This window comes from Charadrius vociferus, unplaced genomic scaffold (genome assembly GCF_000708025.1).
Source record: "Charadrius vociferus isolate BGI_N301 unplaced genomic scaffold, ASM70802v2 scaffold453, whole genome shotgun sequence".
In the NCBI taxonomy this organism is placed as follows: domain Eukaryota; kingdom Metazoa; phylum Chordata; class Aves; order Charadriiformes; family Charadriidae; genus Charadrius; species Charadrius vociferus.
The window spans coordinates 804345-816590 of NW_009647575.1; the positions used below are offsets into that span (position 1 = coordinate 804345).

Sequence of the window (12246 nt, forward strand, 5' to 3'; positions counted from 1 at the left end):
ATGTGCACACCCCTTGGAAGTCACTTTCTTTATATTGGATCTTACTATTCCATTTCCTATAGGTGCTTCCCCAAAGGCAGTTAATATGTAAGCATTCCATTTCTATGTTGTCCAAACCCATGCTTTGCCAGTTGTGTCAGCCATGCTAGATTAGTCTTACTTTTGAGTTTCTGAAATGTGCCAGTTCTAAATAATACTTAAAAACACCTTTTTTGTCTTTAGCAAAAACAAGCACTGGACAGCAGTTAAACCAGAATGAAGTGGCAATCCTGCTAAACCTGCTACAGTCTAAAACAAGTGTTAGTTTGGCACAGTTTGCCCAAGTGTTGAATATTAAGGTAAACCCAGAGACTCAGCAGCAACTAAATAAAATAAATCTTCCTGCTGGAATTTTGTCAGCAGGTGAAAAACAGTCAGAACAGCAGCAGCAGCAGCCGCCGCCGCCTCCGCCACCACTGCCGGAACAGGAGCCTCTAAAACAGCCGACGGTCACGCAGCCTCCTGTACCACCTGCTCAGCTGAGTCAGCCTAAAGTTGAGACTGATGCTGCCCAGGCAGCTGTGCAGAGTGCATTTGCTGTTCTGTTGTCTCAGTTAATAAAGGCTCAGCAAACAAAACAAAAAGATTTTGTCATGGAGGAGAAGGAAAACGGATCAGGAAATGAAATGTCATTACAACTCAGGCAGCCTCCAGAGCCCACCACTCCTGTGTCCGTCAGCCGGGATGACGTGGAATCTCCAGCACCCGGCTACCCACATCTGATCAAGTCATTATATACGTCTGCAGGTACTGAAGGTCTTTATTGCTAACCGGCAGATACCTTGAGCAGTGGAGACATAATAGTTTGGGGATAAAGAGTTCACATGTTAACCATATGAGTCTGTGTCAGTGTAGGAGAGATGATTAAATTGATTTTGTCACATTTTACATCTGGATTGTAGAATTTCTGTCTTACTGTAACAGGTGCCGTGCAGACAGAGCAAAAGATGATTCTCGTCCTAAGAGGTACACAAGTGCTGGTAGTATTTCTGATGAGACAGTTACATTGATCGTTATTTTGGGTGCTTGGGGTTTTCTTAGTGGTGTTTGTGGTGAAGAATATAGTCTTCTCTAGAAAATTCATAGGTGGAATTTGCCAATTTTGACCGTGTGTTTAAGTGAAGCCTGTTTTGGGGAGAGGGTTGGGTTGTTTTGGGTTTTTTTGATGCTAATTAGAGCAATTTCTTAGTGTCAAATTCTGTAAGTGGTTACCCATAACTGTCATGAACACACATGGTTGAAGGTTTCTACTGGGGTATAGTAGTGGTTTCCTTAGACTTCTTGAAGTTTAGAGCTCTGTTGTTGATCTTTTTGGATTGCTGTTTCAGTTTTATTATATGGTGGTTTATGTATTGCTCTGTGGTGTTTGCAGCTGTTGAAAGAAATACTCTGATGTGGTTGGGGGGGGGTGTTCGGGTTTTTTGTGTTGGGTTTTTTTTTTGTTCATGTTTTTTTTTACCTTTAAGTTTTGCTGTTCCTTGATAGGTGGTCTTTCATCCCTCAAGACTTTTATCCCTATTTGCAAATCTTTTCTGGTTCCTCTTTGAATTTTATAGCATTTATGTGTTGCTCGAGTTTTTGTTTTGTTTTGCTTTTTTAAGGAACTTGTACTGTTTTTATTTAACTGCTTGCCTGATAATCTTAGTTTGAGGAGAAACCTGCATCACCCTCCTGAGGCAAATGAGCTGTTGCCTTCTCCAAAAAAATCTGCCCAACTACCAATACGTTTAACTAATAAGTTAATGAGAATCGAAGTAACAAACGTCTGTATTGTTCAAAGAAAGAGTTCTTTCCTTTCTGGTACTGTTATTGTATAGTTTTATTCCAAGCCTTTTCTTTTTTGATCTGCTTAGGTCAAGAGGATTTGGTCAGGCAGTCCGAGATGAGGCTTCTAAACCGAACACCCGAACAAGAACGCCCTCGGATCTTGCCTCCAGACCAGCGTCCCCCAGAGCCACCAGAGCCTCCACCTCTCACTGATGAAGACCTTGATTATCGGACAGAGAACCAGCATTTGCCTATAACTAACTCTTCAGGAACAGATCCTCACGCAGGAGTGAAGGCAGCTCTTCTGCAGCTGCTTGCTCAGCATCAAGCTCAGGCGACAACGGAGGAGCCAGTACAAACAAGCGTGGATTACCAGGCTAGAGACTCCTACATAACAGGCCCAGACTACAAGGATAACTTTGGATCATCTTCCTTCTCATCTGCCCATTATGGCAGTAGCGATGGAATAGGAAGCGGATCATCAGGAGCATTAGAAAGGAGGAGCTTCCTTGGAAACTCGGATATTCAGTCTTTGGATAACTACAGTACTGCTTCATCTCACTCTGGTGGTGCCCCTCCTCCGTCGGCCTTTTCAGAATCCTTTCCCAGCTCAGTAACTGGTTATGGAGACATTTACCTCAACACTGGCCCCATGCTATTTAGTGGAGATAAAGACCATAGGTTTGAATACAGCCACGGCCCGATCCCGGTTCTGGGGAGCAGCAGTGACGCTTCCGCAGGGCCAGAGAGTACGCACTCTTTGCCCACAAAGATGCACAACTATAGCTACGGAAGTAATTTACAGGAAAATCCCAGTGGCATCAGCCACATGCATGGACAGACTTGGACTTCTCCTGCCCAAGGACCTGGCTATTCCCAAGGATACAGGGGACACATTAGCACATCTGCAGTGAGAGGGCGAGGCAGAGGATTACCATATTGAGTATCTGTTTTTCCTCAGGCACATCATTTTTATCTGGAAAAACTTTTTTTTTTTTCCTAGCTGCAGTTTAAAGCAGCAATTCAACAGACTTGAATAATGTTAATTCAACAGCTTTATTTTTATGTGGAAAAGGGTCTTGCATACAGTAGGAAAAATTAAAAATGCTTAAAGCTCATGCTGTCTGAAAACTAGATTAATTGATTGTACATGTTCACAAACTCTAGTTCTGAATTTTATTTTGTATTTTGGCAGTTTTAAGTGGATGCTAAATTTAGGGACATCAGCTTTTTATGGCACTCTTTCAGATCTGAACTATGCACATTTGTGCTTTTTTTGTAAGTTTGGACCAACTTTTATGTAAAAAAAATTTTACAACAATCAAAGCAGGGCACTGATTTATTTGGTATTTTTCTTTTTACAGAACTACCTTTAGTCAAAGGTCACTGTCAGTCTTTGCACTGCTTTCAGTGTTATTGTGGAAGGTGTACTTTGTGCTCATTTCAGATAATAAAACACAACCTTTCTCTTGATGCAAAATTTTATAAATATTTGGTCAATGTTATTTTTTTCTTTCAAGGAAAAAAAAAAAAAGAATGGATGTTCTGGTAAAATGTTCTCTCCATCTCCCAGGCTTGTTTATATAAAAACTGTTTTACTTGAATGGTAAGTGCCTTAACATGTAAGCTTAAGGTCTGCAAAAATTTGGAAATACTTTATAGATCGATATGAAAATAACACCTAAACCTAGGTAGTTAACAGGAAAATTCAGATAATAGGCAACTCAAACAGGTCATAACCTTGTGCTGTTTACTTCACGTGGGCCAGTTATTTAGAGACCTAATCTTATCTTGATGAAATCATAATTTCCAAATTGAACTTCATGAGAAATGATGAAAGTGAGGAGAAGAATGAAGAGTGTAGTTTTTCCCCAGCTCCCTCTTGGAGTTGTAGTAAGTGTTTTAGTTCCTCTGCCAAATAAACTCCTTTATATGTCCTTACCAAGTGATGAAATAGTTTTTTCTCTTAAATGTCAACAGCAGTAATTACTTTATTTTGTGTGAAAAGCTGACACTGTCTTCTTTTTATCACAAGTACTGCATTATAGGAAGTAACCAAAGGAAAAATGACCAGTATTTAAAGCAACAGCAAAACGTTTGACGCTAGTTCTGATTCTCTGTAAACTTGTGATTGTGCCAATTAATTGATTTTATATTTGCTATTCCACAGAACTTTTTAATATTGGAATCGAGTCTCTCTGAACAACTGATACAATGACTGTAGTTAAAACTCTTACCAAGAGCCACTCCTCACACTGATTACAGCTTCCAGCATGTTTTTTTTTTTTTTCCTTTGACAACAAGTGGTCTCTCTCCTGCAGAGAGGAGGTATGGTTATATTTTGCATGTACGTAAAAGAATGTTTTAAAGCCCATATTGGAAACAATTTTCCAACTGATTATCCAGTTGACAAATCGGTACCTTATGTAACTGAGTGTTTAATTATTACTTTTAAAAAAGTAAAATTTCTACTTACACTATTACAAACGTAGTCCTGTCAGTGACTTTTTGGATTTTCAGAATAGAAGCCAAAGTTGTTGGTGTTTTGTTTTGTTTTAGTTGAAAATCCTGGTTCGTATATGGCTAACTACCACATTGCAGAGCATGGAGAAACTCACTTCGCTAACTACGTAGTGTTTGAGGATCTGGCAAAAGAGCGTCATGCTGCTTACGATGTCCCTGTAAGTCTGGCGGTTGCCTTCACTAGGCACAGTAGAAAATCCTGTGATCGGAAAATAAAGGTGGCCTGGCCGGAAACATATACTTATGACCTGAATAGCCAGTGCTTAAGAAAAACAAAAGCTTCATGTGTGAATGACAGTGCATTGGATAGTTTTTCTTGAGTAAGGACATCCCCATAGCATTTTTCTGCTAGTAAAATTGTAAAGGCAAAAATCATTAGTGTCATTTAGATACGGACAGTGTCAGCTAAGGCTTCTTCTTTACTAATCTTATTTAAAAAAAAAATAAATCCCACAGTGATACAGAGATTGCTTTTTTTTTTCTTTTTTTTTTTTCCAAAATTGAGCAAAAGACTTCCAAAGCTCTTAAGCAGTTGCTTTCACTAAAAATGTGCAGTCTGGTGTTACTCTCCTTGCACTGCAAATGTAACTGCAGGTGATAGTTGGCTGAAAAAGCAGGTAAGTTCAAATGGAAGGTAGATCTTGGAGGACTAAATGATTTGACTTCCAATACAAAAATGCAAGAAAGACTTTTTGTCTCCTACTGCTTCCCTTTTGGAGGTAAATTTTGTAAGTCATTTAGTTCACCTCATTTAATGCAGGGAAGTCAGTCTTCATGTGTGAACGACGGTGCAGTTCCCTTATGGGCTGGCAGTACTCTGATGTTTCATCGTTCTGCCAAAATGGATTTCAGTCTTCGCCCATGGGAAAAAAAAACCAGCATGAGTACTCCTGACTGTGAGGAGAGAAGGAGATGCAATAGGCAGTTGACTTCCAGATGAATCAGAAATAAAACTCTGGCATGCTGTGGCAGATGCGCACTGCGCGATGACTTTGCCCCAAATTCAGTTTTAGGATTACTAGCCTGTGGCTTTGAACACTTACTTGCCTGGAACAACAGTGTTGGGGTAATTTGGAGGGAAAGTTGACATATTTCCATATATGATAACTCTTGACGAGATTACCTTCTCTGCGATTCAGGGGATGTTCTTGGCTCTTTTGCTGGCAGCCTTTCCTCCTGGGCAGGTAGAGGCTGCACATGGGCTGCCTGTGGGTGAGGAGCTCTGCCTTCCCTCTGCAGGGCAGCCCTTGGGGTGCGTGGCAGGAGGATTTCTCCCCGTGGCCACCCTCCCCTGGCCCCGGAGTCGCGCCTGGGCAGGTTGGCAGCCAGGGAGCTGGCCGGATCTAAGGACTGTAGGTCCACATCCATTTGTACCAGACCTGTGTATTAGCTATCAAAATTTCTTTGGAATTAAATCCCATGACAAGGTGCTTATGTTAGTTCAGAATTTTACCCTTTTGAACAAATTTCACTCGGCAGAGTGAGTCTGTGCTAGTTTGGCATTTTACATCATGTGGCTGTTGCATTTTTGATGCGTTAGTAGACATTCTGAAATCCGCATCATTTTTCTGTGGAGCCGCGGCTTATGTTACTTCCCCCCCGCCCCGTCCCCATTCCTTTGGGTTTACATGTTCTGTGCTGCAATTCCAAAGTGTGCTGCAGAGACCTGGACACTGCATCAAAAAGTAAGTGTTGTGTGTTTGTATTTCTAAATAAACATAGCAAAATGCTGTAATCATGGACTATCAAGTAGCAAGTACTTCATTATTTATATTAAGCGGTCTTTAGCCATACCGAGAGGAAGGAAGTGAGCACGATTGGACTGCTATGACCATGACTTAAAATGCTTAGACTATTACAATACTTAAAGTCAGCCAAAGGAAAAGGAACAAGCTTTTATCATGGATCGCTCATTATCTTTAACAGAAGGAGCAGTGTTAGGGAAGAGGTGTGAAAATACATGTATCCTTAAATGTTAATATAATTTCTTGGAAAAATAATTTTAAAATGGCAAACTTCTATGTTTTCTTATGTTTCCATAAAACGTGGTCTCTGTTAAGTTTTCTCCATACCCACGGTAGGATAAGGTGCTTTCTAGAAGCAGAGGCGATAGTGCTGTAACGTAAGTTCTTACGGTTTTGAGTGCTCTTCTCCTTGTGCTTGCTGCAGGAGGCAGCTTCAGTTTTGGTGAAGTTTACACTTGGATGAATTTAATAGATAAATGTGCAGTCTGAAGTACTGAAGTAACATAGGATACCTCTTGTCTGCGGGCAAATTGGATCTCAGACCATGAATTCTGTTTGCGAGAGAGAAAAATCTCAGATGTATTTCTTGCATTCTTCTTTCGGTTAATAAAACACGCAAGTGTTTTACGTACAACATTTCTCCAGTCTATTCTGTTACACTGTTTTTTACATGGGGAAATTTTGGGTATTTCCCTTCTTGATAGTTTTGGGATGTTCTGTGTATGCGGAGGTGTGTCATGAAATTAAGGAATCGCCAGAAAACTGATTTGAATTCTGTATTTAAAAATGAAATGACCTTGGGTTGACTTAAAATCGAACTAACTTTTGCTTATCAGGGTGAAGAATACTTTATTGCAGGAGTTATTTCAAGACAACCTAATTTAAAATAATCAAACTGTTATGCTTCAGCTTGCTTACTCTTTGTTATTTTAAGCCATTTGTATATAAAATGTATTGTGCGGCCTGTAAATAAAATACATGAAAACCTGAAGTCTTTCCTTGTTTTCCCTCTCTGGTTATCAAATGGCATTTCAAAAGAACATTGGGTTCAACTGAGGTGTTTTTTTTAGTATCCGAATGAATATAATTTTCTGTGTGTTAAAATTCTACAAGTTATTTAAAAAAAAAAAAAAAGTATTTACTGCTCCACTACTTTTTTTTTTTTAAAAGGAAAACCACAGTGATTATCAGTAGGAGCGCTTGTTGCTGGAGCGGGGCTCCGGTCAGCGCAGGAGCCGAGGTGCAGCGTAGGGTACCAGTGAGCCCTGATGGCGCAGCTTGTTGCTGGGGCGGGGAACTGAGTTCTCCCCCATGCCAAAAAGATGCTGCTCTTCCCAGCGCCTCTGGCCTGAGCTTTTCAGGAGGGTGAGATGTGTATAATGTTATGTCACACTTTTCTCTTAGCGCTTGTGCAAGCGGAGGTGCAGTTAATATTCCCCACCAGTGTCTCTGTAAAGAGGGTGGTGTGCGCACGTTAGAAGTAATGGGAAATCAACCCCCAAAAGCCAGGTATTTTCAATGTCCGGCTACGTGGGCGCGCTGCTGGTGAAGCACTGTAAATCGAGCGTGGCTTCAGCAACTGTGCTTTGAGCGCCTGAGGCTTCTCTGCTCTTTTCCTACTGTATCAGCTAATCTAATGAAAACATTTACATCTTTCAATAAATGCTGTACTTCCATCCAAAAATAAGCCACTTGCCACATCTTCAGTACTCTTAAAACTCCAGGTTGGATGGACTGCTGCCATCATCGCTTCAATAACTTGTCATTGATAAAGTCAGAAGATGGGCGGTGAAGGTGCCGTGAGAAGTTACAGGGGTCAGCAGCAGTTTCATAGGTGGCCTTTGACACTGGGCTGGAAAAATGGCTAGCTGTAGCCCAAAGCATCTTCTCACTTTGGAGACGATACTTCAGTGGCAGCTACAATTAAAGCCTGGATTTTTCTTCTGATGACCAGCTCAGGCTGTATTACGTAGGATGTTGACCTGCACGTAGGAAATCAGGCAGTTGCATAAAACAATTTCCAGTTGTCTGCTCCGTTTTTCTCATGAAAGCTGCTCTTGCAACTAGTACCATGACGACGCTGGCTCTGGTTTCTGTTGGAGTATGAACCTGCAATGGTTTGAGAACAGTGCTGCGTCCCGTTCATTCAGCTGTTAGCGCCATGCAGCCACCAAGCTGTGCAAAAAGGCACCAGCAATAATTCCAGTGGGATCTGCATGTGAATCAGTATCTTCAACTGCAAAAAAAAAAAAAAAAAAAAGCATCAAGTGAAAGAGGAGAGATGCAAATAACTGCAGAACAGCCTCTGTCAACCCAGAGCACGGAATGCATCTGTGAAATTGGTTGCAAGAGGGGAAACAAACCATCTCATGTCACAGCCATGAATTATTGCCTGTTAGCTTTGAAAAAACCATGCGATTTTTGCAGAAACTTCTATTAAATTGGCTGAACCGGGATTAGATTGCTTCTATTTTTATGGAATGCCTGTAAGTTCTGACGGGCCATCGGGATGAAGGGGATTACAGCCACCAAACTCCCCCATCACGTGGAATAAAATGCAAGTCAGAGTTCTTGGCAGTGGCAAAAAACAAGGGGAGAGAGACCTTCGTTTTGACAAATGAGGGGAACTGTTTCTTTTCCCAGTCAACTGCATTCCCTTCTGTGGAGCTTGAGGGTTTTCCTTTTAAAGCCACTTGCTCATTATGGCTGCTTATTTTGGGCTTTTTTTATTGCCCGTGGAGAAACATCGCAGTCAGTGTGATTTAACTCAGGAGGAGGAACTTTGAGTCTGAGCCTATGGTAGTGTTTTCTTTTTCTTCAGGTACCACAGCCCTTTCTAATAGGCAATACTGGGATCGCTTTTCACAGCGTGGCTTCGATTCCGCTTCAACTATTCCTCTGTGGGTATTTTGGACGTACTATTGATAGGGTGAGTTCTCCTAACGTGATGAATGCGTCTTTAATAGGACTTCTTGCAAAGAGGCTTTGTGAAGATTTTTTTTCCAGTATTAGAAAAATACAGTGTAGAAGAGACATAACTGGGTAGAAAAGGGAATGCTTGAGTGTAAAGCTTTACAGAAACCAGCCTGGGAGGTTTTGGTACTGGCAAGCAGATCTGACAGCTGTGTGCTGCCCTCAAGGTAACTCGAGGATATTAATTGGTTTCTGCAGTTAGCATTTGACTTGTCTCTGCTATTCTCCCTCCTCCATGCCGGGGTACAGTGACAGTTGCTAGAGGACGGAGCTGGAATTGTGTTTAATGTGCAGGTCTGGCACAGAAAAGTGCCTTTTTTCTTTCCTCCTGCAAGTTCTTTTCAGACCCGTTTTACAAATGTGTAAAATAACGTTAGCAGGTTCAGACATAGGGGCAAAGAATCACTTTCTCCTGCCTTTCAAATGTTTTCTGAGGATCTTGGTTTTGCCCAGGTGGCAGCGGCAGGGAAGTACTGATGTCTGCTTGAAGGAGAGCAGCGTGCCCTGCCGTGGGGGCCCCTCTCAGCATCAGTGCCACAAGAGCCGATGCTGTTTTACCTCCTTGGTCCACGTCAGGAACACCCTGAGCAAAGAATGGGCTGCACAGGGAATCGGACAGAGGCCTGGCTTAGGAGGGGATTTTCCGTGAACAAGGAGCAAGGGAGAGGTCGTTACTTCTGTGTCCAGCAAGGGTGCTTTTACCTTCTTTCTCCTCCATCCTCACCGATTGCAAAAGGATCTACGAGGGCAGTTTCAAAGCAGGACCTGTTTTTGGTGCTGGGTTGTTTTTTTCTGTTTTTCCTTACTGGTGTTATCCTTCAGGAAGCTTTTGGATGTTGGAAACCACCGTGAGACATCCCCATGTCTAGTGAAGTACTGAGCGTTGCTCCTCCCGGGCTCCATGGCATGCCAGCTCTTTCTCTTGTGGGCAAGGTGTAAGGGAACTTTCAGGCTGGGGTGGGATGTTTCCCTCAGCTCTCCTCTCCAAGCTGAACTCCAGTAGCTCATGTACCTTCTAACCTCAAAGTCTAGTGGCCGAAAAAAGCCTCTTATATAGGTCTTGGTTCTTTGTTTAAGGAGGAGACAAGACTTCACATGTTGCAGACTTCACTGACACAGCTGTTGCCTGGGCTGCTTCACTAAATGAAGAAGAAAAATGCCTCAGCCAAAAAAAATGCCGCCAATTTCAATAAATTGACAAAATTGGAATCACCGGAATGGCCCAGCCTTGTGATAAGGTCTCCTGCCGCACTACAGCTGCTCATCCAAGTCTAATTCTCTTCTGTTTTACTGAGATACGTGAGTAGTGTTGTTGATACTCTAGAAATACTCTAGGCTTTTTTTTTTCGTAGTTATTGTTGCAAATTCTTTGATGTACCAGGATATGGAGGAGAAGGCGTATACAACAGGTTGTTAGAGCTCTACGCGAGCTCTCTCCTTTCATAAGTTCCCTGATGAAGATCTCATGGAGTCAGAATGGGAGAAGGAAACAACCTCACCTGTCCAGCTGAACTCGGCTTCGCTGGACAATGCACTTGCTGGTGAGATCTGCTTTTATTTCTAGCTGGGGAATATAAGTTGTACTTAACAATGGAAAACTCAGAGTGTCTTTCTGGTAAAATGCGAAGGAAGCATCTTCCCCCCACACTTGTGAAGCCAAAGATTCCCCATGTTTTTACCTGAAGAATGCCAGAATAATTTACCAGCATTTTTTCTACACATTTTTCATTGTGACATACTTCAAACTCTACACAGACAAAGCACGGTGTCTGGGACTTCATCCAACAACAACCTCTCTCATTATGTTTTTGTTTCTTGCCAAACTGAGCCCTAATCTGCTTTAAAAAAATCTCTCCTTGTAGGGAGAATAAGTCTTGTGTTTCAATGTGAGAGAATCAGTAGATGAGAATTTGAAACAAACTGGAAAAGGGGTTTTCCTGGGCTACAAAAATGTTGTCTTCGCGTTTCTGTTAGCACTGCTGCTTCTACTGCACTATAGGAAGGGTAAGCTGAGGGTACAGAAACCCTCCATGCTCCTTGCCACCCTCAGTAACTCACTCTCCAAGCGGTGCCTGCTGCGGGCCGTGACCTAGCAGTGCACGTATAAATGCTGTTAAGTCTTTCTAGCGGGTTTTTGGGGGTGATGGACACCCAACCATAAAATGTCAAAACCCAACCAGAGCACAATGGTGGTGTTCATCTCCCCCAATTCAATCCTGCGGCTGCGCGTGGCAGCCCTGCTTGCGGCAGGACGGGCTCCTCCGTGCCCTTCTGGCTCACAGGGGTTCATGCAGGTCTGGTGCTGTTTGCAGCTCTCCGAGGAGGTCGGAGGGGCAGGGTACGGTGAGGAGGCAGTGCTCTGCTGCAGCAGGGGCCTAGAAGTGCTCAGGGACGTGGTGGCACTGCGGCAACCTGCTGCCGTGCAAAGAGGTTGGTTTTGATCAGAATTTCCTATGTGGAGACGCAGCATCTGGAGTGTTGGGATCCAAGCTGCAGGTGTGCATTGATTCATTCCCAGTTGGAAGCACCATTTGCCTCCTGGAATAGTTGAAGCAGTGTCACTGGTCCAACGACGAGATAGTTTTCAGCCACTTGCTGGTCATCTGGAGCGTGTAACCATGCAGCATCCACCATAGTGTATCCTTCTTCACCCCCTCCCTAAGAAGGGAATAGTGCCTCTCATCAGCACAGCTGGTAAACACACTGTAACCCTTCTTTTCACCAGGCTGTGTGTTACAGTTGACACGCTGGAGGGAAGGGGTGCCATCCAGAGGGGCCTGGATCAGCTTCAGAGGTGGACCTGTGCAGACCTCATGAAGTTCAACCAGGCCAAGTGCAAGGTCCTGCACATGGGCCGGGGCAATCCCAAGCACAAATACAGGCTGGGCAGAGAAGGGATTGAGAACAGCCCTGAGGAGAAGGACTTGGGGTTGCTGATTGACAAGAAGCTCAACATGAGCCAGCAATGTGCACTTGCAGCCCAGAAAGCCAACCGTATCCTGGGCTGCATCAGAAGTGTGGCCAGCAGGCCAAGGGAGGTGATTCTGCCCCTCTGTTCCACTCTTGTGAGACCCCACCTGGAGTACTGCATCCAGCTCTGGAGTCCCCCACATAAGAAGGACATAGACCTGTTGGAGCGGGTCCAGAGGAGGGCCATGAAGATGATCAGAGGGCTGGAGCACCTCTGCTATCAACAGAA

The 12246-nt window shown here is 43.2% G+C and overlaps 1 protein-coding gene across 1 annotated transcript in view; it reads left to right on the forward strand.

The window, feature by feature from the left end:
• CDK13 (cyclin-dependent kinase 13) overlaps positions 1-9899 on the forward strand; it is a 40455-nt gene extending 30556 nt beyond the window's left edge. The window contains exons 13-17 of the mRNA XM_009880925.1: positions 223-567; positions 1893-2600; positions 4366-4487; positions 8896-9003; positions 9870-9899. Of these exons, the coding sequence (XP_009879227.1) occupies positions 223-567; positions 1893-2600; positions 4366-4487; positions 8896-9003; positions 9870-9899 (1313 nt within the window). The remainder of the gene's footprint in view (positions 1-222; positions 568-1892; positions 2601-4365; positions 4488-8895; positions 9004-9869) is intronic.
• The last annotated feature ends 2347 nt before the right edge of the window (positions 9900-12246 follow it).